General features: G+C 40.7%; 1 protein-coding gene across 1 annotated transcript in view; it reads left to right on the plus strand.

The window, feature by feature from the left end:
* The window catches only part of LOC109922729, a 254305-nt gene that overhangs the window by 224178 nt on the left and 3413 nt on the right, over positions 1-26714 (plus strand). The window contains exons 7-8 of the mRNA XM_048593484.1: positions 7479-7637; positions 19477-25541. Of these exons, the coding sequence (XP_048449441.1) occupies positions 7479-7637; positions 19477-25541 (6224 nt within the window). The remainder of the gene's footprint in view (positions 1-7478; positions 7638-19476; positions 25542-26714) is intronic.

Below are 26714 nucleotides of genomic sequence, written 5' to 3' on the forward strand. Positions count from 1 at the left end.
AGCAGCATCAGAGGAGCAGGAAGGCTGACGTTTTGGGCCTAGACCCTCCTTCTGAAGAAGGGTCTAGGCCCGAAACGTCAGCCTTCCTGCTCCTGTGATGCTGCTTGGCCTGCTGTGTTCATCCAGCTCTACACCTTATTTTGGGATTCTGGCTGAGATCAGCCAACTCTGGATAAACTAAGATTCCAAACTGATAACTAACTACAGGCCTTAGCTACAGGGCTCAGGCTCGCGGTATGTAATGGTTCATTGAATCAGGGAAACAAAATAGCTTTATTGGAAAGTCTCCTATTTTCCACCTAGAATTACTCAATGTTACAATTGTAGACAAGTTCAAAATATGACTGAGCAAGGCAAATACTCCATTTAATTCTCAATAACTGAATATCAAGATAATTCCAAGGCAATGAATGCAATTGACCTACTAATAATAAATAGAACTAGTACATTCAAAACTATTTTAAAATTATTTTTCTTTCTGTCAATCTTTTTGTTTTTTGTTATGATATCTTCCTGATTGAGTTGGTGTTCAGTTTTAATATGCTTTATGTCAAAGTTCAACACAAACAGATCACTCCAATTCTAAAGGCCTGTCACATTTAATTGTCTTTCTTCATTAGAAGATGGGCTGGTTATTTTTTGCTTAGCTGATTTGCATACTGTAGTTAAAATTCAGTATTCTGTTATTATCCAATGTGTCATTAGATTTAGCAGAAGTCATAAATTACTGCTGTAAAAATCAGCTGAACATGGACATAGCAGGAAGTTGAGCTGACAACTCTGCTCTGAATATTTAATATAAAGGAAATTGTGTTCCCACTAATTTATCCTCATGTGCAGTTTTTGATGTGATAGAAGCATAGATTCATGCATTATGTTGGTTTTTTAGCATTGTGCCGCTTTTATCTGCTAATGAGATGCTAAGAATTAACTGTTTGTCCTCTGTGTGTCAAAATGCAGGAAGTGGTAGGAACTTGCATTTAACTGTAGTTGGTCCAAGACGTAATTTATTTTTGTCTCCAAATAACAATTTCTGATATAAATGAGGATGATTGAAGATAAAAATTCTATGTTTTGATTCACTTTTGAAAAATCTAAATTTGAGTATGATGATTTGCACAATAATGAACGTTTGTATTGGTTCTATTACCACCATTCTCAAAGCACTGAACAAACAGATGGAAAGAACCAGTGAATGATGGGTAAAACAGCTTAATATAGAAATACCCCTCAAGTGAACAGCCTTTAGACACGTGAATAATGTTATAATCTATCTACGTCTTTAGCCAAGCCAATCAGTGCAAAGATCAATGAGACAAATAAAAATTCATGCTAGTCACTTAGATCACTGTAAAGCTAAAGAATACGAAATAAACTATTAGATTACTGTAAATTGAATTACAGTAATGAGCTCATGGCAAAATTGTGCAGATCAATCATGAGTCCATCTCTTTGTCTCTTCTTTATAGGACTTGCCTATTTGGAGTATGTGTGTGGGTGGGTGAAGGCAGAATTAGTGAAGTGAAGGAACTGTGCAGACCTCAAGTAAAGGAAGTTTCAAAAAAAAATAAGATTTCTGACCAGAGCACCAACCCAAATGCCTTTGAACTAAGCATTTTATTCTAGAAACTCTGAGAAAAAAATCTCTAGGGCAGTTGTTAACTCCTCTCAGGAGCTGCCCTTGAATCCAAACGGTGGAGCTTATCGTTTGATGTCAGTTGACCCAATTGGGTCCTAATTACCTTATATACTGCCTGAAATGCCTTTTAACATTGTAATACCCTATCCTACCTGTGTTGGCCTTGGCTCAATGAAAGCACATTATTCAGAAGATTATATGGTCAAAACCCAGAGATGTGACAAACTAATCAGTGCTCATCCATCAGGCAGTATTAAGTGAGTGCTGCACTGCCAGAAGTACCATCTTTCAGGTGAGATGTTAGACTGTGACCATATCTGCTCTATTAGGTGGAAGTAAAAGATGCTTTTGCATGATTCAATCAAAAACAACTATTAAATTTCTCCTAGAGAGTTTCTCATGTTTTACCCCCAAATAAGTGATCCACACATTGTTTTGTTATCCAAACAGTGTCCCTTATTGAGGCCAGTTTATAATCTGTATCATTATTATATTTAAAGCATGTTTATCATACATCAGCTTATTATTGAAGGTCACCTCTGTAAACGTCCTGACCTGGCACCATTAAAAAGGCTCCTATGCATAATAGTTTCATGCTGAGGAAGTGAAAGCATGATGGAGTCAGCCTTGCTGTCTCTTGAGGCAAGTCCGAAGCAACACCTGAGGTGGGCAGCTGGTGAAGCAGAAATACTGGGATATCTGCCCAGTTAGAATGATGAATGTCACCCCTCCCCTTTTCATTCATGCCTCCATGCAACCCCTTATATTTTTAATGCCTCTCCATGCTTCTTTATATTGTTCATGCCTCCTTAATATGCCTTCATATTCCCAATGCCTACTTCAATTTTCCAATCCCCTCATAACCCTCCAATGTGTCCTCCATTTTTAGTAGCCCAGTCACCATAATGAACACCCCTCAGGAAATGTGTTTTTGAACAACAGCTCAAAGAAAGTTGAACAATTAATGGAGTTCTCAATCAAACAAATTTCAGATTGGAATGAAAAATCACATTCGTATATCACATTTGAAAGATCTAAATCTGCACAATTATTAAAGCTGCTGTAAAAACATTTTATTTTTATTGACCACAAAGACGGATAACCCTTTAATGCTTTTAAGGTTTTCAGTCAGAATGTCAGAAGGCATATGACACCACGTTATAGTCCAACAGGTTTATTTGAAATCACAAGCTTTTGTCAGGTGAAGTCTTTGCTCCAAAAGCTTGTGATTTTAAATAAACCTGTTGGACTAAACCTGGTGTTGTGTGACTTCTGACTTTGACCACCCCAGTCCAAAACTGACACCTCGAGATAATTTTTTAATTAGAATGTAAATGCAGTGCCCTGCTGTGCTAAGTGATTCTGCACCTTTGGTATGTTCATCATGCATTCATAATGTCTCAGCTATAATAGAAATATCCTGGGAAGCCAGTTGATGACATTGCCAGGTGCATGGTTTGACCAGAAATGCGACACATTAGGAAATTTCCCGATTTGCCCTGACACTCTGTCCTCAATGGCAAGAAGTGCAATTTCCCACTGAAGCCAACAGAAGAGAAGTTTTTTTTTTGTGCATTCGACAATGAACATTGCAACTTCATGACTGTCAACTATTCCCAGCCACTATAATTGTTGTATGAGCAATTCTTATTGTTGGCCACGTTTTTGTATGAGGCTGTCTCCACTATTGCTTGCTATTGCACCGCTTCGCAGAACATCTACATTCTGCCTGCAATACTGACCCTGAGCTTTCAGTTGCCTGCCACTTTAACACACCACCCTGCTCCCTGGCCAACATCTCTGTCTCAGGCTTGCTGCAGTGTTCCAGTGAAGCTCAGCACAAGCTGGAAAAACAACACCTCACTTTCCACTTGGGGACTCTGCAGCCCTCTGGAGTCAATATCGAGTTCAATAATTTTAGGGCCTGAACTCTCCCATACCTTAGGCCCCTCCCCCACACACAAGGCCTTGTTATCACATAGTTTGCCATTACACACCACCTATTGTTAGCCAGTAATAGTCTCCATTAATAGCCATTTACCCTCCTAGCCAGATTGTTATCCACTCCTTTGCCTGTCCAACTGTTCTTCTCTCTCTTTGGGCTCTATCCCCACCTATTGTTTACTCCTTACCACCGCCCACCCCCACCCTATCTGCTGCATGTAAACTAGCTGCCATCAGTTCTGAGGAAGGGTGACCAAACCCAAAATGTTAAGTCTGATTTCTCTTCACAGATGCTGCCTGACTTGCTGAGCTTTTTCAGCAATTTCTGTTTTTTGTTGCACTATTGCTTTCCATGGTTTGCTGCCACCACCATCTTTCTATAAGGTCTGTTGTTGAATAGAAAAATCACTTGCTCATCGAATGAGAGGGTGCTCTTACCTGAAACAAGATGTGGCCTATTGCATGTTAGCAACTAAGTATAAGTTATACTGATGTGACAGACATTGTTACAGAAACTATGAGGAGGACTAGATGCAAGCCTTATTCCTCCAAGATCCTAAGTTGTTCTCCCAAATCTGTCTGATTTCGTCACAGTGAGTGGTGCTTAAGGCATTCTTAACAATGGTATCTTGTAGACCTTGCTCCCTTATGTAACCATAATGATACTGATTTTTCCTGCTAGTAATGGACAACTTGTTGACAGCACACATGATAGGACAGATGAAGCAATGTTCTAGTTAGGTTGGAGGCCTGAATCCTGAAAGAGTACTGAAGTGATTAGTGTAACACGGTACGGTTGAACAGATTGGGATAGTCAGATTGGAAGAAGTAACCAAGAGGAAGAATCAATAGAGTGTTGAGGTTGGTTGGCTCGCCGAGCTGGTTTCTTGTTCCGCACAAGTTTCATTACCATGCTGGGTAACATCATCAGTGCAGCCTCCGATGAATATGTTGTGGATACGAGTGGGTTGAGGATGTTTTGGACCTGGTGATGTGCAATGAGGCAGATTTAGTGAATGATGTCAGAGTGAAAGATCCCCTCGGAAATAGTGACCATAACGTGGTAGAACTTAGCATTCAGTTTGAGAGGGAGATTTTGAGTCAGAAACATCTGTGCTAAGTGTAAATAAGGTTAATTTCAAACAAATAAGGATAGAGCTATGTGTGGCGTGGACTGGGAAAGGGATTTAGCAACAAAGACAGTTGAGGAAAGATGTCAGACATTTAAGAAAATTGGTTGTGGCTCATTAGCAATGATATATCCCAATGAGACAGAATGATTCTACAAATGGAATAACCTAAACATGGTTAATCAGAAAGTTAAGGATAGCATTGAATTAAAAAAAAAAGTACCTACAACGCAAAGATTAGTGGTAAACCAGAGGATAAGAAAAGTTTTAATAACTAACAAATGATTGCTAAAAATTAATAACAAGGAGAAGATAAATTTTGAAGGTAAACTTGCAGCCTGTCTTGATATTACTTGCAAAGAGTTTCTTTAAATATATAAAAGGGAAGAGAGGAGCTAAAATCAACATAAGCCCCATAGAAAATAAGACTGGAGAATAATGGAACCAGGAAATGGTTGAAGAGTTGAATAAGTAAATCAGACTTCACAGCAGAACATATGAATAGCATTACAAAATTACTAACCAATCAAGGAGCAAAAAGGAAGAGAGGCAATATATAACTATCCCGTCCGATAAAGTGCAAAGCAAACTAATGGGGCTTAAAGACTGATGAGTCTCCTGGACCTGATGGGATATGTCCTAGGAAATTAAAAGAAGTAGCAATAGAGATAATCTATGTGCTGGTTGTTGAATACTTTGATTCTGGAAAAGCCCTAGAAGATTGGAAAACTATCAATATAGCACCTTTATTTAAAAATGGAAGGAGACAAACAGCAAGTAACTAATAGCCCACACAGGTCTGGCAGAATCTGTGAAGGAGAAAACAGAATTAATGTTTCGGGTCCGGTGACCCTTCCTCAGAACTGTTCTGAGGAAGGGTCACAGGACCCGCAATGTTAACTCTGTTTTGTCCTTTACAGATGCTGCCAGACCTGCTGAGATTTTCCGGCAACTTTGTTTTTTGTTCCTGATTTACAGCATCCACAGCTCTTTTTTTTTAAACTAATAGTCCAGTTAGCTTAGCATCTGTTATTGAGAATATGTTAGAGTTTATTATAAAGGATGTAATAACAGATCATTTAGAAATGCATGATGTAATAAAGCAGAGTCAGCATGGCTTCATGAAGGGGTAATTATGTTTGACAAATTTATTAGAGTTCTTTGAGGAGATATCAAGCAGGATAGATAAAGGGGAATTAGTGCATTTAATATATTTGGATTTCCAGAAGCTGTTTGATAAGATACTTCACATTAGGCTATTTAATAACATAACGGCCTGTGAAATGAGAGATGGTTTATTAGCATGGCTAGAGCGTCGGCTAATCAATAAAAGACGGACAATTGGGATAAGACAGGGCATTTTTGGGATGGCAACCTGTAACTCATGGAGAGCCATAGAGATCAGTGCTAGAGCCACAATTATTTACAATGTGTATATTAACAGTTGGATGAGGAAAATTAATGTATAATCACCAAGTTTGCAGATGACACAAAACTTGGTGGAAGTCCAGGTTGTGAGGATGACACAGAGTTGATAGAGGGATATGGGCAAGTTAAACCAGTGGACAAAAACTTGACAGATGCAAAAAGTGTGAGATTATGCATTTTACTCAGAAGAATAAAAGAGCTGAATATTGTTTCAATAGAGAAATACTGCAGAAAGCTACAGAACAGAGGAATTTGCGAGTCCTCATCCATAAATCATGAAAAATTAGCATCCAAATTCAGTGGGTAATAGCAAAGAAAATTGGAATATTGGTCTTTATTTCAAAGGGAATAGAGGATAAAAGTAGGGGTGTTCAGCTAATAATATACAAGGCATTAGTCAGACCACAGCTGGAAAGCTGTGAACAGTTTTAGATTCCTGAATTAAGAAAAGATGTATTGGCAGTGGGGAACAGTCCAGGGAAGGCTCACGAGACTGATCTTTGGTATGGAAGGACTGCCTTGTGAGGATAAGTTTATAAGTTAGGCTTCTACTCATTCGAATTTATAGCAATGAAAGGGGATCTTATTGAAGCACGTATGTCTTGAGGGGACTTGATTCGTTAGATATGAAAAGTTGTTTCCCTTTGTGGAAGAGCCTAGGAACAGAGGACTTAATGTCAGAATGAGGAGTCATACATTTAAGACAGGGATGAGGAGGAACTTCTTTTCTGAGGGTACTCAATCTGTAGAATTCTTAACTGCAGAGGGCTGGTGAGGCTGGGTCATTAAGTCCATTCAAGGCTAAGATAGATGGATTTTTAATCAGGAAGGGAATCAGAGGTTATGGGAGAAAAGGCAGGAAAATAGATCAGCCATGAACCCATTGAATGTGGAGCAGATTTGATGGCCTGAAAAACCTACTTCTGCTCCCATGTCTTGTGGCTAATAGCACAGATTCTGCTCATTAATATTTGAAGAAATATTAAAAATGGAGCATCTGGAACATCTCATTTCACAAAATATAATGTGAGCTTTTTTGATGCATTATTTTGTTTGGTATTCTGGTATAGACATTCAAATCCTTAAACACTACGTGGCTTGCTGTTCCAATCCATTCACATTCTGTGCTGCCTTTGAAGTGCCCTGAGATATTGTCATTTTCAAAGAAAAGTCCAGTTAACACGAAAGAAGAATAAAATACCCTGTGCTGTTGTCTCCTGAGAGAATCATCTGCTGAGATTGTATCAGCTTTGAAACCACTAATAAATTGTAAAAAGGATTTAATTATTTGTTAATTGGATTCTTTGTTTGTCATTGTTTCTTTATCTGTGTTGCAGGCCTTTCTATCTCGTCCAAATATTGTTGACGATTTAAAAGTATTTACTGGAAGGCTTGGTTATGACATCCTTGTCTTGATGACTTTCTTCCTAAATGAAGGTGGCGAAGCAATTCGACAAGTCGCCATCTACACTGACAATGATGAGCTATGCAACAGAGTAAGTAATTTATCTGTCCTTTTTTTCTATTCTTCAGTTTTGAAGAAGAGTCATTGGACTCAAAATGTTAACTCTGCTTTTTTCCTTCACAGATGCTGCCAGACCTGCTGAGTTTCTCCAGCAGTTTCCCTTTCTTTTTGTTTGTTTCAGATCTCCAAGCATTTACAATTCTTTGTCTTACTTAAGTAATGTAAAGTTACTCTCTTCATTTCACAGCATTGGTTGGTGAACTTTATATTTACAATAAGTATTTTAAAACAAAAGCTATTCTAATTTAGGGAGATTTGGGTTTTTTGCCTGTTATTTTAAATACACAGGGATGGAGTCAGGTTTCACTTTGGCATTTATAAGGACTATCTTTTTATTTTTGTCTGTAAAAACTATGGACAAGTTTTTAGAAGAAGTTTTATTTTGAAATACCAGAGAATTACTAGGACAGTTGCAAACTTTTACAGCAAAGAATTCAATACCTATCATGAACCATTTGTTTTTTGTGTCTGTGTTCCTGCAATATGCAGACTATTAGGAGCCAAGGAGTTGTTTACAAGTAACACTGATTGGTTCTCGCTAACTGAAAAGATTGGACCTGGAAATAGTTTGCAAAAACACTGATAGAGAGAAAAGGGTGTGCTGTTGTTCTCCCCAGCAGATGCTGCCTGTTCTCTGCAATGTAAAAAAAAATCAGTTTAGGCATGAAGAAAACCCTTCCCACAGCACTAACTGTGAGCAATGGCCTTTGAATTGGAATCAGCAACATTTTCCAAGTGAATTGAGCAATACTCTTACAAACCATTGGAAGCTTCCAGAAAAAGTCAACTGAAACCTAGGGCATCAGGAATCAGAAAGCGAAGACCACTGAACTGACTTTCCATGTTTTTTCTGACCTCAAATAATATTCTAGTTTACCCATTTGGTTGTCAGTGTTTGTGTGTGTGTTAAGGGAGTTTATAAGGGAATTAAGAGTTTTAGTTAGTAGTGTTATTTGTTTGTGGATTTTATCTGTTTACCTCTAGATATAGTCTAATTATGTATAATAAATAATTCTTCTTTAGTATGGAAACCCGGCTTATGCTTTCGGTCAACCTTGGTTTGAAAATCAAATAAATTGGGGTACTGAGCAAGTTTTGAAGAAACTCCAACATTTGGTACAACTTCAGGAGCAGCAAGGCTCTATTTACAACGCGCTCAACCCCTTGTGTGTGTCGTAACGTGTCCAATTTTATCATCAATTATCAGGATTAGTGCGGAAGGAGGCCAGTTGGCCCACTGAATCTGCATCAAACCTCTGAAAAACATTCCGCCCAGACCCAGCCCCCTACTGTATTTCCGTAACCCCACAATTACCTGGTCTACACATCTCTGAACACTATAAACAATTTTAGCATGGCCAATTCACCTCACCTCCACCGGAGGAAACTCACACAGACACGGGGAGAATGTGCAAACCCAGGGCTGTCTTTTTTTTTTAAAATAACCCCCAACAACGTAGCTTGGGTATTAGGACGCTTTTCTATTGGTACTTATGAAATGGAAATCATGTTAGACAAGTTTATCAATGTTCTTTGAGAATGTACGGTGTTTAAAGGGGAAGTATGTTTGGATTTTCAAAATGTATTGAATAAAGTGTTGTATAAAAGTTTGCTATGCAAGACCATACCTCATGATGGTGGTGATAATTCAGGTAAAAATCACCAAAAAGGACTGGCTAACTGACAAGAAACAGAAACCAAAATTACTGTGGACACTGGAAATCCAAAACAAAAACAGAAATTGCTGGAAAAGCTCAGTAGGTCTGGCAGAATCTGTGGACAGAAATCAGAGTTAACATTTCGGGACATGTGACCCTTCCTCACTCGACCCGAAACGTTAACTTTAATTTCTCTCCATAGATTCTGCCAGACCTGCTGTGCTTTTCCAGCAATTTCTTTTTTTTTTGTTTCTGACAGAAAACAGCGTTGGAATAAATAAGACATCTTCTGGTTGACAAACTAACTTGTGGAGAGCCACAGTGATTGGTGCTGGTGTCTCAGTTAGTTACAATCTACATTAATGACTTGGATAAAGGAAATTACTGTATTTTTACCAAACTTACTGACTATACAGAGATTGGTAGGAAAGCAAGATGTGTGGAAGACAAAAACAACTCTGCAGAGATATATGAATAGATTAAGTAAGTAGGCAAAATGGAGGCAGATTGAGTACATTGTGAGATAATTTGAGGTTATACACTTCATGGGAAGGAAAAGATGCGAAGAATTTTTATTTTAAATGAAGAGAAATTGCAGAATGGTGTGGTACAAATGGATCTGGGTGCCCATGTATAAGAATCATGAAAATTTAGCATGCAGCTACAGCCAGTAATTAGACAAATGGAGCCTATTTCTTTATTGGAAGGTGAGTAGTAACTAAAAGTAGCAAAGTCTTGTAACAAATGTGCAGGACTTTGGTGAGACCAGACGTAAACTGTCACTTACAGCTTTGAACTCATTATTTAAGGAGGGAAATACTTATATTGGAGTTTTTTCAGAGAAGGTTAATGAGGTTGATTGAGGAAACTCTGGAGTCTGAGCCTATATCTGAGAATAAGAAACATTATTAAAGCATGTAATATTCTGAGGGAACTTGATACCTGTTCACAGGATGTTTCCCCTCATAGGTAATCTCAAACTAAGGGGCACAGTTTCTGAATAAGAAAGTGATGAGGAATTTCTTCTTTCTGAGGGTCACTTTCTGTGGAGTTTGCACATTCTCCCCATGTCTGCATGGGTTTCCTCCTGTAGTCCAAAGATGTGCAGGCTAGGTGGTTTGGCCACGCTAAATTGTCCATAGTGTTCAGGGACGTCTAGATAATGTGGGTTATAGGGTGATGGGTCTGGGTGGGAGGCTCTGAGGGTCAGTGTGGACTTGTTGGGCTGAGGGGCCTGTTTCCACAATGTAGGGATTCTATGAAATTTAATAAAGATAATGATTTATTAAGAGTACAGCAAACGTTTTATTAACTGCCACGTATGGGACCAGGAGTGTGCCAGTTGACCAAATATTCCAGATAATTGAGGTATGCATAACTGCAGTAAACCCTGACCAAGCAAAGCTTTGAGACATCCACATCCCTCAAATGTCTATGGAAAAACATTTGCACACCTTCTTAAAATCAATATAAAAACACAAGTAATGGAAACATAATGTAGGGGATATAAACGTTGGTGTTATACTTTATTTACAGCATAAATATTCGGACATTGTGGTAGATCGTGGTATTTCAGGTATATAATTTTTGATGGTTTATCCAGAGTACCATTTGATAAGGCGCTTAATAAAACAAAGTTTGGTGTAATTAGACGTTAGCTACAGGTAAACAATTATGAACCATTGGCATGTAACTCTACTCATTAAAGCTCTATTTTTCTTACACGCACAGACAAAAGAAGTTTGTTATAGATGGAAGGAAAGCCTGGGAATGAAGTTCAGTGGTTCCTGAGATGATTCTTGTGTTAATCAGAACTCTGCTTCTTGGTCCTCCTTCTGATAGTTTCATTTATTTGCAAAAAGGCACAAGATAGCTGGTTCACTTACTAAAATTGTTCTCTGATATACTACTTTTAAAATCACAGCTTACAGCAGTTGCTAGAGGGAAAATAACCTGGTTTTCTTCAGACTTAAAGTGGCTTTTACTGTAGAGAGCTCCTGATCTAGTTGGGCTCTGATGGCTTATGATCCCCAATGGACTACAGTCCACATTTAGGCCTTCCCAGTTTGGCCCCAGCCGCGACAATGTCTACATTCAGAACATTGAGATCCTTCAAAAACGTTTCTCCCTGCGACTCCTGAAACACACACTCACAGCAATGCGCCAGCATCTCCTGGCACTACAATCAAGCCTACCCCAGCTCAGGTACCCCAGATACACCACTTCCGGGACAGCGAACGCCATCGACACCTCTGCTGATGCCACCGTCTCCATTTCTGAGGCCAACACCACAGACACTGAGGATGCACCTACCGTCACCGCTGCTGCCGCCGCCGACACCGCTCCGCCATCCGCCGCCGGTGCTCCGCCCACCACTGACGCCGATATCGCTCCGCCCACGGCCTCCACAGCCAGCAGCTCCAGAGGAGACAATAACACCCAGCCCTGCCGAGTCTTCACCATTCCCCCTGACCTCCCCCTCGCTGAGGATGAACGGTCAGTCCTCAGTAAAGGGTTCATTTTTGTCCCCCTCCACCCACACATCAACGAATACAGCTCACGCTTGGACGTTGAACAGTTTTTCCACCGCCTCCGCCTCCGCGCTTACTTCTTCAATCGTGAGCCTAACCCTCCCCCTATTGACCCCTTCTCCTGCCTCCAACACACCCCTCCTCCTGGACACCACCCCAAGGCCTCCTACTCTCCCTCGACCTCTTCATCTGCAACTGCCGTCGTGACATCAGTCGCCTCAACTTCTCCACCCCCTCACCCACTCCAAGCTCTCCACCCCCTCACTCACTCCACCCTCTGCCTCACAGAACGTGCAGCCCTCTGCTCCCTCCGCTCCAATCCCAACCTCATCATAAAACCTGCGGACAAGGGAGGCGCAGTTGTAGTATGGCGCACTGACATCTACATCGCCGAGGCCAGACGCCAACTCTCCGACACCTCCTCCTACCGCCCCCTTGATCATGACCCCACCCCTGAGCACCAAACCATCATCTCCCAAACCATCCACAACCTCATCGCCTCAGGTGACCTCCCACCCACAGCCTCCAACCTCATCGTTCCCCAACACCACACCGCCTGCTTCCGTCTCCTTCCCAAAATCCACAAACTTGACTGCCCTGGTCGACCCATTGTCTCCGCCTGCTCCTGCCCCACTGAACTTATCTCCACCTATCTCGACTCCATTTTCTCCCCCTTGGTCCAGGAACTCCCTACCTACGTCCGTGACACCACCCACGCCCTCCACCTCCTCCAAAACTTCCAATTCCCTGGTCCCCAACACCTCATCTTTACCATGGACGTCCAGTCCCTATACACCTGCATTCCCCATGCAGATGGCCTAAAGGCCCTCCGCTTCTTCCTGTTCCGCAGGCCCGACCAGTCCCCCTCCACTGACACCCTCATCCGCTTAGCCGAACTCGTCCTCACCCTCAACAACTTCTCTTTCAATTCCTCCCACTTCCTACAGACAAAGGGGGTGGCCATGGGTACCCGCATGGGCCCAAGCTATGCCTGCCTCTTTGTATGTTACGTGGAACAATCCCTCTTCAGTACCTACACTGGCCCTAAACACCACCTCTTCCTCCGTTACATTTATGACTGTATCGGCACCGCCTTGTGCTCGCACGAGGAGCTCGAACAGTTCATCCACTTCACCAACACCTTCCACCCCAACCTTAAGTTCACCTGGACCATCTCTGATAACTCTCTCTCCTTCCTGGACCTCTGTGTTTCCATCTCCGGCAACCACCTGAAAACTGATATCCATTTCAAGCCTACCCACTCCCACAGCTACCGAGAATACACCTCCTCCCACCCACCTTCCTGCAAAAACGCCATCCCTTATTCCCAATTCCTTCGCCTCCGCCGCATCTGCTCCCAGGATGAGGCATTCCACTCCCGAACAGCTCAGATGTCCTCGTTTTGCAAGGACCGCAACCTCCCCTGCAGTGGTCGAGAATGCCCTCCACCGTGTCTCCCGCATTTCCCGCAACTCATCCCTCACACACCCTCCCTGCAATAACAACCAAAACAGAATCCCCCTCGTCCTCACGTACCACCCCACCAACCTCTGGATCCAACGCATCATCCTCCGACACTTCCGTCATCTGCAATCCGACCCCACCACCAAAGACCGGAGGGACCACTCTCTCCGGGACTCCCTCGTCCGCTCCACACTCCCCTCCAGCCCCACCACACCTGGCACTTTTCCCTGCAACCGCAGGAAGTGCTACGCCTGCCCCTACACCTCCCCCCTCACCCCCATCCCAGGCCCCAAGAAGACTTTCCACATCAAGCAGATGTTCACCTGCACATCTGCTAATGTGGTATACTGTATCCGCTGTTCCCGTTGTGTCCTCCTCTACATCGGGGAAACCAAGCGGAGGCTTGGGGACCGCTTTGCGGAACAACTACGCTCGGTTCGCACTAAACAACTGCACCTCCCAGTCGCGAACCATTTCAACTCCTCCTCCCATTCCTCAGACGACATGTCCATCCTGGGCCTCCTGCAGTGCCACAACGATGCCACCCAAAGATTGCAGGAACAGCACCTCATATTCTGCTTGGGAACCCTGCAGCCCAATGGTATCAATGTGGACTTCACAAGCTTCAAAATCTCCCCTTCCCCTACCGTGTCCCAAAACCAGCCCAGTTTGTCCCTGCCTCCCTAACCTGTTCTTCCTCCCACCTATCCCCTCCTCCCACCTCAAGCCCCACCCCCATCTCCTACCTACTAACCTCATCCCGCCCCCTTGACCTGTCCGTCCTCCCTGGACTGACCTATCTCCTCCCTAACTCCCCACCTACACTCACCTTTACTGGCTCCATCCCCGCCTCTTTGACCTGTCTGTCTCCTCTCCACACATCTTCTCCTGTATCCATCCTCTATCCGCCTCCCCCTCTCTCCCTATTTATTTCAGAACCCCCTTCCCCTCCTGCATTTCTGAAGAAGGGTCTAGGCCCAAAACATCAGCTTTCCTGCTCCTCTGATGCTGCTTGGCCTGCTGTGTTCATCCAGCTCTACACCTTGTTATCTCGGCTTTTCTGTATCCTGTTACCAAGCTGTTCAGCTAACTAAGAACCAATCACAGTTGTTGGCAAACAGAAGGCCTTTATCATCAATAGCTGGTGACTTGTCCACAAACCAATCATCTATTTGTTGCTAACCAAAGCACTATTTGTGTATAATACTTTGGCTCCAGTTTGCCTGCAACCACGCTTTAACACTGGTTCGAACAGACAGCTGTGCAACCAGCACTTACAATGAGTGCCAGGTTATTTGAATACACAAAATATAAAACAATCCTCCAGCAATTCTTGGTTTTAAAACAGTTATTTGCTCATTTTAGCACTAAATTAAAAATACAGAGAAATAAAAAGACAGGGTCTTTACATTTGAGTTATTCCATATTTTACTAGACTGAATTTCCTTGTGTTGTCCCATGAGCCATGCTCATGAGCTCTCAGAAAGAAACTCTAGTTTACACTAAAATCTCTATAATTTGGTAGCAAACAAGCATTAGTTCATATCAGGAAATAACATGAAATGTCCCCAGTTTGTGCCCCCTGCATAAAGGCAGCCTCTAATAGTGGGGAAACCTTTTATTAACAAGTTTTTTTAGTCTTGTACAGTATACTGCTCCAAAAATGCTTGAACAGGTTTTACTGTCTCTCAGATTTTTTGCCCCCTCTATCTTTAAATGTGAGATGAAATGAAAATAGAAAGAAATATCTCTGAGGCCATGGCCTGAATTTTAATGTGGAGATGGGTGCTAAGTAGGGAAGCTGTTACAAGGTTCAGAAACCCAGAATACTGAGTTCCCTCAATGCTATGCAGAACTTAACTGCAGTATTGCTTTATGTGGTGTTACTACTCAAAAGTAGCCTGATGGACAGAGTTGAAGCCTTTTGGCCAGGAAGCCAGTTTGCAGGCTGTGGTGGGAGTGAGCGAGACCTTTGTGAGGGAAGGTGGGGACATGGATCCTTTGCCCATCCTTGGAATTTGGGAGTAATATGAAGATTATTTAGAGTGTTGGATGTCGTCAGGGAGAGCTGATGACTCACTGAAGTGAAGGTATTTATTGGATGCCTGGTTGAGCCTGGAAGACACATTCTTGCTCCTTCTGACCCCATGAGCAGTGCAGTAAAATGCATAGGTTCAACTTCTCCTGTCTTCTTTCAGCTGGTGAGTTTCCCAAGATCTGAGAAGTTGTGGATAAAAACAGAATGACTTACAATAAAAACATGGTGCATCATTTGTAATTCCCAAATGACCAACCAGACTCCTGTAAGTGGACTAATTGCCAGCCCCTTGTCCAGCCTCCATTAAAGCTATAGATTTGAGGCAGGTTGGTTGCCAGGTTTTAGATCCCTTGCATCCTTAATCTTTAAGAGAACACCAGATTCAGCCCCATATTTTAGACTCAGCACCATATACCTGCCAAGATGTTCTACCCCATCAACTGGTCCCAGGAACCACTGAAGTGTTTCACTGATCTGACAGTTTTCCATGCACATATCCCCATTTTATAGGTGTGGTAGTGACTTTATATATACTGGACTAACAATCGCGAGACCTGAAGTAATAAACATCCAGAAATACGAATTCAAATTCCACCACAACAGCTGGAGACATCAACTTCAGTTAATTAAATACATTTGGAATAACAAGCTAATACGAAGTGATCTTTATGAATTTACCAGATATATATCTAAAAGCCCTCTGGTTCACTCATGACATTTAAGGAATGAAATCTGCAGTCATTAGCCCACCTGACCTACATGTGACTCCAGAACCGCAACAATGTGCCTGTCTTGTAACTGCACTAACAAGCTAGTTGTATATGGTTGTTATGAAAATGTCAAATAGCAATAAAGTTGATCAATTATCTGCACTGACTTAGGCATCAGGTTCAGACGTGATAAAGGCACACCTGCCCGGTTGACCCTGCAAAGTTAATCTCGCTAACATAAAGGGATTTGTGTCAAAATTATGAGAGCTGTTTCATAGACTGCTGCTTGGCCAATATAACATAACAAGCTTCACTGAATCATATCCATCACTATCACTGATTATGTTCTGTGGCAGAACAAACCAAGCAGACGTGACAGAAAGTGCTGTAAAGTCAGGAGGTTCTGGCCCTGGGTGTCTTCAAAACTTACACCGCATCCCATGGTGACTTGTGGCAACAAGTTAATTGTAGGCAACCAAACATTTTTCTAATTGCCACTGAACTTCTACCCTCCTCCCCTCAACTGATGACTCTTTGAAACTACATATAAAACACCTCTGGACAAAGTACTGAGTATAGAAAGAATGTACTCTGACAGGAACTTCAACTTCCATCCCCAGGAGAGGCTCAGTTGCACTTGACGCAGCTTTTGTTGTGAATAATTCTAGACTGTTTGAAGGAAGTTAGAACGAGATGGAATTATTTGAACATTCTCTTACTTGCAAAGGATACAGTGATTTCCTGGAATTATGTCCAACAGTACTTGGGGCTTGACACACTTAACTAATTCATGAAGTCAAAAGTTTAATGCATGCTCGAAGCCACTTGCTATTCTTAACGAAATCAAATGAATTTGGAAAAGTGGATAAGCATAGTGTACAAGGAGATGAGACATGGGGTTTCTAGCCATAATTACTGGAAAGGAAACTGTCTTTGAGATGTTTAGGAGCCCATTTTATTGGTCTCCTAGCAACGCTGTCATGCCTACAATTCTGTTTTTTTGCAGACCCAGAAGTCAGGGAGCAAAGAATGTGTTTTGTTTTTAGGAAGACATTCCTATGAACTTAAGAGTTTTCAAATACCAATATTTCTGTCTACATGGTATAACTTGAAGCAGTGGACTGTTTTAAAAAAAAATTTTCAACAACGTGAATCCATGTTGATTGGAATCAGAAGTGGACATCTTTCATGATTATATGGTTGTCAATAATTCAGTTGCGTTAACAGGATAGTCAGTGGATGTGAGAAATCCTCAAATGTTACTGTTTCCAGATTTTGGCCCACAAGAATGCATTTTTCCCTTTTGCCCCTTATTTTTTAAAAAAAAATCCATCATTTCTGCAGAGACTTGTTTTCATTGAGTGATTGCTTCTGTGCTTTTCAGTAGCTGTCTTTTGCTTTAAGCATATTTTTCATCATAAACAGATTATTTTAATTTCATAAAAACATCACCAGCCTGCTTTAACTTTTTGATGATAGTGGGGTTTGATTATCACATGTACTTCCTGTCACAGTTGTAACACTTTTTCATATGTTGGTAGAAATTTTGACTCTCTTACTGAGGACACCTTACAATGCATTATGAGGCTCTCCCAACATGATAAGTAGGATACATTCAGAGGAGATCATATTTAATAGAAAGGAAATTTTATCTGGTTGCTGGAAGCAAATAGCCTCAATTCCAGGACATTGCTGCAAGAGTTATAGAGTCATAGTCACACGGCACAGAAACAGACCCTTCGGTCCAACCAGTCCATGCTGAACATAATTCCAAACTAAACGAGTCCCATCTGCCTGCTCCCGGCACATATCCTTCCAAATCTTTCCTATTCATATATCCATCCAAACCTGTTTTTTAAATGTTATAATTGTAGCCGCGTCCACCACTTCATCAGGAAGTTCATTCCAAATGCGAACCACCCTCTGTGTAAACGCAAAATTGTCTGTTGTGCCTTTTTTAAAAAATCTCTCTCCTATCATGTTAAAAATGCACCACTTAGTCTTGAAAAGCTAGTTTCTTTCTTTCAACAATCTTCAGCTTCTTCATTAACCTTGCCTTTACCGTACGGTCACAAATGGGGATGCTAGCTGATGATTGCACAATATTCAGTTTCATTTGCAACTTCTCACAATCTGAAGCAAGACTTTCTGACTTTCCAACTTCTCACATTGCATGCAGCAAGACATGTATAACATTCAGTGTTGGGTTGATTAAGTAACATTCATGCAACAAATGCTAGTTCTAGAATGTTTTCAACAAGACAGAATCTAACCATGTCTTGTCAACATTCGATTGTATTAACATCACTGAATCAACCTCCAGCAAAGTTCTGGGGACCACCATTGACCAAAACTCAATGAAAGCAGCTATATCAACACTGAGGGTATAAAAGTAGGTCAGAAGCTGGCTGTTCTATAGTTCTTGTGAGCCAAAATCTGGAAACAAAGGATGAAATGCGGTAACTTGGGTGGCGAATAACACACACTATCTGACTCCTGACAGTCACTCCTCTATCTATAAGGTACAAATCAGAAGTATTATGGCACACTGTCTTTTGTCTGAATGAATGTGTGTCTAACAACACTCAAGATGCCTAACATTCCTGTCTGCTGAGGTGTGTACGATCTACAAGATGCACTGCAGCTCCATGGTAAAATATTTTCAACAGCACCTTCTAAAACCAAGAGCTGTTTAGCATAAAAAGACATAGGCATCAATCTAACACCTGCAGATTCCTGTCCAAATGTCACTCCCATCTTGACTTGGAAATATATCACTGATACTTCATTGTAGTTGGGTTAAAAATCCTGGAACTTGCAGTCTAGCAACTCTGTAGGTGAATCTACATGATGTGGACTGTAGCAGTTCAGGGAAGCTGCTCACTATCACCTTGGACAGTTGGAAATGGGCAAATAATTCCTGACTTTCCAACAATGCGTATGCCCTTTGAATGAATAAAAATATTCTGAAGAATTTGTTGGGTGGACATTGATTACTTGGAGTAATATTTAAACTTGGCACCAAATCAATTGACATTGTTGAAATTTCTGTGTTCATATAAAAGACCAAAATTCTGCTTTCTGGTCCGGAATATTAGTGGTGACTATATTTATCTGTTTCATCATTCATTTTATACATGTGATTTTGATTTTTGTTTTATAGGGGTTTATTTTTTGTTTCTCAAACTATAAAGAAAAATAGCTGTTCTGTTTCTGTTTTTATGTAACAACTTTGTTTTCTGATTGGAATGGCACAATACATGAATTAAATAGCAAAATATAACTTCTAAGTTCCAGAAAATGGAGATCTAATGTTCCGACCTGTTATACTAACAGCAATTGTTTAACAAATTATACTAGATAGGTTCATTAAAATCAAGTGTTAATCAATATTTTCATTGTTTGACAGATATGCAATACTTTAGAGGAGTGTCAGAGTCCATGTCTACAGCTATTGCCCATAGAATATGGGTTGCAGGAAATCAGAGCCTATCAGCAAGGGAGCTCTTCAGTTTCATGCAAGCAAATGCTCCCACTGATCAAAGACTGTATCTATAGGCGACAACAAGAAATGGTAATGAACAGGAGAACTTCTTCCACTGAAGCTGTCAATGGCAGTGCTCCAGTTTCAGAAGGATCGTCTGGTGCTCTAGACTTATCTGGTCCTGATGTAGATTCCCAGAATACTGAATATATTGGTGATAATTCATTGGAAAATTCTCAGAATTTGAACTCTTCATTGCAGGCCCATGGCGATGGCAATTTAGACCTAATGAGTCCAGACAGCGGATTGGCCACTATCCGAAGCAATCGGTCATCTAAAGAAAGTTCTGTTTTTCTCAGTGATGAAAGCCCAATACGAGAAGCAGTTGTGCCACCCTCTAGCGTCGTACATGGATATGATATGTTTGGTTCGCTGCCTGAAGATGAATTAGCAGAGGAAAAGATTGCATCAATCGTCAGTATGAATGATAATTTTGATTTGTCTGTCCTTGATCCATCACATTGTACTGACACTCATGCTGATGTTACAGGAAATAATGAAGAGTTGTTGTCAAAGTTAGATTCCACCCCTCAAAAAAATATTGTGGAAGACGTTCCACTAAATTGTAATTGGTCTAAGCCTTCTACAGAGATATCAAAAGAAACCAGTCCAGAAGCTGACCTGGTAAAAGCAGAGGATGTTCATGTTTACAAACAAGAAAGTGCCAGTGATAAGTCAGGAGAAGATCAAATGCTGCAACAAGTTGTTAGATCCCATGTGGCTAATATTTCTTTACTTCCTCAAAACCTTTCTGATGATATAATTGGATCACAAATTGAAGATAAGAATGTCCCCCCAACACCCATGAACAGTCTTGTAGATGGCTCACCCCTGGTTGAAGGGCCTCATAATATTTTTGCAGATGTCATCGACAAAATGAACGAAATTGTTATTCTTGACTCTGATCAGTCAGATTCTATGCGTACAGGAGAACAGAAAGATATTGAAATTAGTGTGAAACAGAATGTGCCCAGCCCAAAAGATACCTGGAATGAAAACCAAAATAAACTAAATGTACTTGAGCAATCTCCTGATTTTTGGACAGATTTTGATCAGGAATTCAGTCAATCTAATGTTACCCATTGTGATATCTGGAGTGAAATTGATAGGCAGTCTAAGCAATCAGTTATGAAAAATGTTGATGATCAGTGGAATATAACTGAACGAAGCATTTTCCAATCAACCTCTGCTAAAGCCGACACATGTGATGAATTAGACAAAACTCAATTGATCTCGAACACTTCTAACAACTGGAGCAAATCTGTGACAGATGCAAATTTGTCAGGTATTGATAATTTTGATCCCTGTTACAAATTTAGAACCAAAAATTTAATTGTACCCAAATCGCTAAACACAACAACATTACCAGTTCAACAGGACAAACAGCAAGGCATAGACAGTTCACATATAGGTTCTGAACAGAAGCAGTGTACAGCAGCAGTAGAAAATACATTTATTTGGAGTGAACCAGTGCATGAAGTTATACGACCTCATGGAAAACTTCCAGATATTTCAAAGGATTTCGAGCATAAAATCCAACAATTAAACACTGAAAGCCCAGATACCTGCGCAGAGTCTATAGAAGATTCTCAACTCTTTGCATCACAAATGCCCACAACGTTAAGTGATTCTGAACTGGAGATTAATTTGCCAGTTGCTGTAAATTCAATTATAGGGAATGAATCCACAAATAAAACCCAGTTGACTGGTGAAATTTTCGATACATTTGACCTCAAACCCAGCAATTTAACCTCTGAAAGTGAAAAATTAAGGATGGCAAAGCATGTCCCCCCGACTACATGTAAGCATGATCTAGAGTTTAGTCCTGAACAGGAGAAAAGGCAGTTAACCTTTGAAAATACAGATTTATGGGATGAACATTTCCAGGAAAATAACGCTGAAATATGGAATATTGCTCTACATAATCCCGAAAGGTCACAATTGAGTAATTCTAATCTATTGAGTAAGCAAATAAACAGCATTAATCAGGCAAGTCAGGAAGGGAATGAAACAGAGCAAGCTATTACTCAGCCAATATTTGAAAATACCACTCCAAGCACTGAATATATGCAGGAAGGACAGCAAGCTACAATTAGTCGCAATCAGGCAACATTTGAAATGGTAGAGTCATTGAACCCAGGAGAATGCAAACAAACATCTCCAAATACTTCAGTTATATGGGATGAATTTGAACATTGCAGCAATTCACCTTTTGAAAGTCTAGAGGGAAGTGACAAATATATTGAGAAGATCAGTCAACAAAGTGCAGAAACTTTAGATAAAATGGTAAATTTAGATCTGAATAATAGATATTCTACAACTGAAAATCCATACACAGAAGACGGATATACACAAGAGAGCAGCCAACTTTCGACAGGGATACATCATCCATGGAGTGTTTTTGAAGAGGATACTAATGAATCCACATTCGTAAGTCAAGAACTCCAGTTCAATCAAGTGCAGGAAGTCAGTCAGCTCACTGCAAGACAGCCTAACGTAGGCCATGATTATGAAATTGAAGAGAGATTACCAGACTATAAATTCTCCAGATCCTCTGATCTTGAAATGGTAGAAATGGAGAACCAGCAAACCTCTTCAGCTCCTCAGACATGGAATCTGTTACAACAGGAAGGTTCTGAGCTGAATGAAAAATTTTCAAATTCACAGAGCAAATGTGAAGAACTTTCTTATTCTGACCTAGAAGAAAATTGGGAAATATCTAGACAGAAAACAGAACAGCCAGTGCTCAACATTCTTGATATACATTGTAAAGAACAGGGTCGCCAATTGTTAGCCTCTGAAATACCACGAGATTATCCAGCAGGCACTGATATCTACAGAAAACCAATGGAAGAAGACAAACTACAAGCTGTAAAGAATGCTGATAATTTTCACGACTCTGACTTTGAGTTTATCCAGGCAACAACCGACTTCCCTACTTCGAAAAGGTTTGAACAAGAGCAATCAAATGCACTTGATTCTAACCAACCTGTAGCAGATGAGTATAACCATTCTTGCACTGAAATTCCCGACACTTGGATAGACTCAAAATATGAATTTCCCGAGTTGCTGCCCACTAGTAATGATGCATGTACTGAATTTGAGCAGGAGTTAGTCGAACAAGATGAAAATGCTCCTGATATTGTCAATGACTATCACCAAGATGCACATCAGATTTCTTCAGCGAATCCTGATTTGTGGGCTAAATCTGATCATTTGTTTTTTGATACAACTACTGTAAATCCTGATATTTTGAATGATCATGAATTAGATTCCAGTAATTCAACTCCAAACAGCCCTGATAGATGGAATGAATTGGTTGAGGCAGAAAAGCAAGAATTGGGAAATCCAGATATGTGGATGGAGTCAGAAGGAAAACCTGCTGAACTGAAGACTGAACTTCCTGATATAATGGATGTAACTGGACAGCAGTCATGCCTATCAATATCAGACAATGTTGCTTCATGTAAGTGGGCTGAACCTTCTCTCAATGATCAATATCAGTATGTACATAGTGAATTAGTGCAACAAGCAAACCATTCACCCTTAGTTGCTGTGGATGCACAGTCATGTAAAGTACAATTAAACAACCAGAAGGAAACAAAACATGCTGATGGTTGCATTGAATCAGGAGAAGATTTTGTTACAGCAAAACAAACATTTGATAAAAATAAAGATCTGACAGAATTAAATCAAACCAAGTTTGATTCTGTACAAGAAGATGAGCAACATTTTTTTGTTCGTCCAGATGCTTGGATTCAGTTCGGAGAAGATGCTGCTGAAACAGTCAGAAAAGATCCAGATTCACAGGGTAAATATCAAGAGAGAATACGTTATTATGATTTAGAAAATCATAAATTTACACAGGACAGAGACATTGTAGCTCACGAAGAAAATTTGCAACATCCAGTGGAAGAAATTCCTGTTACTGGGGATAGTGCATTACTTTGTGAAAATGACATTTCATGGGGAGAAACTAAGCAGTTTGAAGTCTCAGGTGCTGAAGACAATGTTTTGTGTATAAAGAAAACACATGATATGCCGCCTGTACCTCTACAGGATGAAAGCTTAGATTCATTCCTGCTAACTAAAGAGCAACAGGGCAGTATTTCAAAAGACAATCGTTCTAATCTTTACCAAGACAATAATTCATATAGTAAAAATGATGGGATAAGAGAAAATGAACGCCTTTTTTCAAAATCCAGATGTGCAGATGACTATTTTACTTCTGCTACTTCTAGCTATAGTCTAGACACAGATATATATGATCCAGAAATGATGGAATACTTCTCTGTATCAGAAGAAAATATTTTGAATATGGAACCACTGAGAGATTTTTCTCAGACAGTAACAGAGGCCACTCATTTGAATGATACGATTTCATCTCCAAGTATCCGTGCTTCCAAAATCATGAAAGATGAATTGGTTACAAGACAGAAAACACACAAAATTAGTGATGAGGGATCTCAGCCAACTCGTCCTGAAGTTCAAAGTTTTAATAGAGACACTAAATCAGACGTATTTGAAGATGCATTTGTCCATGGTGCTTGTGAATCTGTAAGTCAACCAGATTCACTGAAAACTTCAACAAAGGTTACAGAAGACGCAAATATGTTTCCACCAGCAGATGGTACTGTAGCACAGCCTAACACTGATATGTCAAACCAAAGTAATATGGAAACAGAGCAAGTGGTGCAAAACGTTCTAGAAAGTGCATGGCTTTCATTTGGAAATGCAAATAGCAGCAATAGCAGCAACGAGACTTCCTGTAGCTTATCATCTAGTATCCATAAATCAGACTTTTGGGAAGACCTTAGTCCCCAGGATTGTAGTGTAGTTCCTGAAGGATTTTCACATGTTTCTGTTTCTGAGAGTGCTATTGCAACAGAAAGGCATAAAGAGATGGCAGGAAGTGAAGTAAGAGTGGAAACTGCAGAGCAATTGTCAGACCCCTGTAGCAAAAGAAGTGTTCCCCTTTTGGAACAAAGGTTTGATAACCAGTACAGTTCCTTGGTTTCTTCACTCAGCTCTCCAGTTTCCTGTATTGAGATTGGTAACGGTTCACCAGAAGTTGACAAGGTGGGTAATTGCCAAACCCAGGTGAACTCAAGTGAACTTGGCACCAATAATTTTAGCGTGACATCTGATAAAGACCATGACACAGGAGAAATGGACTATATAATTGTAGCTGGAAGCAAAAGACCTTGTGAAGAAGTGCCAAATAGCCAGCAAACTAAAAGTCTGGCCGTAGATCTGAATACAGATATTATAAAAAAAGATTTTGAAGAAGATGATTTCTCAACACTTCCTTCAGCTGCAATTCAACCAAGAATCAGTGGAAATGAAACAAGTAACTCTGAGAGATTTTCTGGTAGCTTACCTTCAGCATACAATGCCCCTGATGCCCAGTTTATAGGGAACAATGATCAAAATCAAGTTGGGGCACCTTTGGATGAGAAACCAACTAAAGATCAACAGAGTGGAAAAATAATAGATTTAAATGAACTGTCAGATACCTCACCTGAGGAATATCCTAGTAGGACAGAAATGAGTGAATCTGGTTCAGAGCATTCAATTAAAGAGCTGATGGCAACGAATCTCGTTTCTAATGAAACCAGTGCAGATAACACTGAAGAATCTGAGACTGACTATGATGCCATGCATCATAGGTCTTCAGAAATAAATGTTATAACGTATTCGAAAAGAACTGTATCTACAGACGAGCTAAGCGACAGTGAGACTGAGAGCACTGCATCCCAGTTCTCTGTGAGGGAGGCCAACATTTCACATGAAGATTTGAGTGAAAGTGAAAAGGTGGCAGAACAGATTTATCCCAAACCATCTGCTACTGAATGTTCTGCTTTACCGGGAAAAGAATTAAGGAGGGAAAAGATTATTTTAATTGAGAAAGGAGATTCGACTGAAGTGAGGTAATTTATGCCTTTTTAAAGTTGCTTTTAATTTTTTTGTAAATATGTCAGTACAAATCCTATATGTATATATAATAGCTGAACGTTAGTACTTTTGAAACATTAGTGTTTTTCTCTTTTCATTAACTAACATGACAACTATCGAGTGCTTTGTAAATGAAACTGATATAATTCAAAATTAATTTTGGAAAATTAACAAGTACTCAACAAATTTGGGGACCACAGTTTGGTAGCCAGAGTTGGTGATTGAGATTGAATAGAGCCAGCAGTTAAAAGTTGAAGTGTTGAAATTGTATTCTTTGTGGAATATTTTCCATTGAAAGAATTCCAATATGTGTGGGGATATTCAAACCTTTGCTGAATCAAATGGTGCCTTGCAGTAATGGTTTCTTGACAAACCTCATTGTGACACCATTGCTCTGGCTAACTGTATGGCCACCCAGCCATTCTTGCATAGTAGAAGGCTTCCCTTCTTCATCCAAAGTTTCATCTGTTCCCATGTCCTGCTCATCCTCTTGTTCTGAGGACATTCCACCATCTTTTGTCACTACTTTCTGAAGAGTTGCTTTCTGGACATGTTAGTAGCCATCATGATATTGTTAGAAACTGTGACAGGTGGATATTGCAGGGTATCACTCAAGCATTCCAGCCATCAAAGATGTATTTTAAGTGAGCTGATCAACTGTGCAATGAGGGTCCTTGTCAGCAGATAATTGTAATACCTAATACCTAATTGTAATTTGGGGTGGCATGGTGGCTCAGTGGCTAGCCCTGCAGCCTCACAGCATCAGGGACCCGGGTTCGATTCCACCCTCGGGCGACTGTCTGTGTGAAATTTGCACATTCTCCCCACGTCTGCGTGGGTTTCCTCCCACAATCCAAAGATGTGCAGGGTGGGTAGATTGGCCATGCTAAATTGCCCGTAGTGTTCAGGGATGTGTAGATTAGGTGGGTTATAGGGGGATGGGTCTGGGTGGGATGTTCCAAGGGTCGGTGTGGACTTGTTGGGCCGAAGGGCCCGTTTCCACACTGTAGGGATTCTATGATCTATGACCTTTGGGATGGTTCCTGCTCATGAACAGCCTTTAGAAACCAAAGTGTGTACGTGTGTGTGTGTGTGTGTGTGTGTACGTGTGTGTGTACGTGTGTGTACGTGTGTGTGTGTGTGTGTGT

Source organism: Rhincodon typus, chromosome 3 (assembly GCF_021869965.1).
Source record: "Rhincodon typus isolate 14 chromosome 3, sRhiTyp1.1, whole genome shotgun sequence".
NCBI lineage: Eukaryota > Metazoa > Chordata > Chondrichthyes > Orectolobiformes > Rhincodontidae > Rhincodon > Rhincodon typus.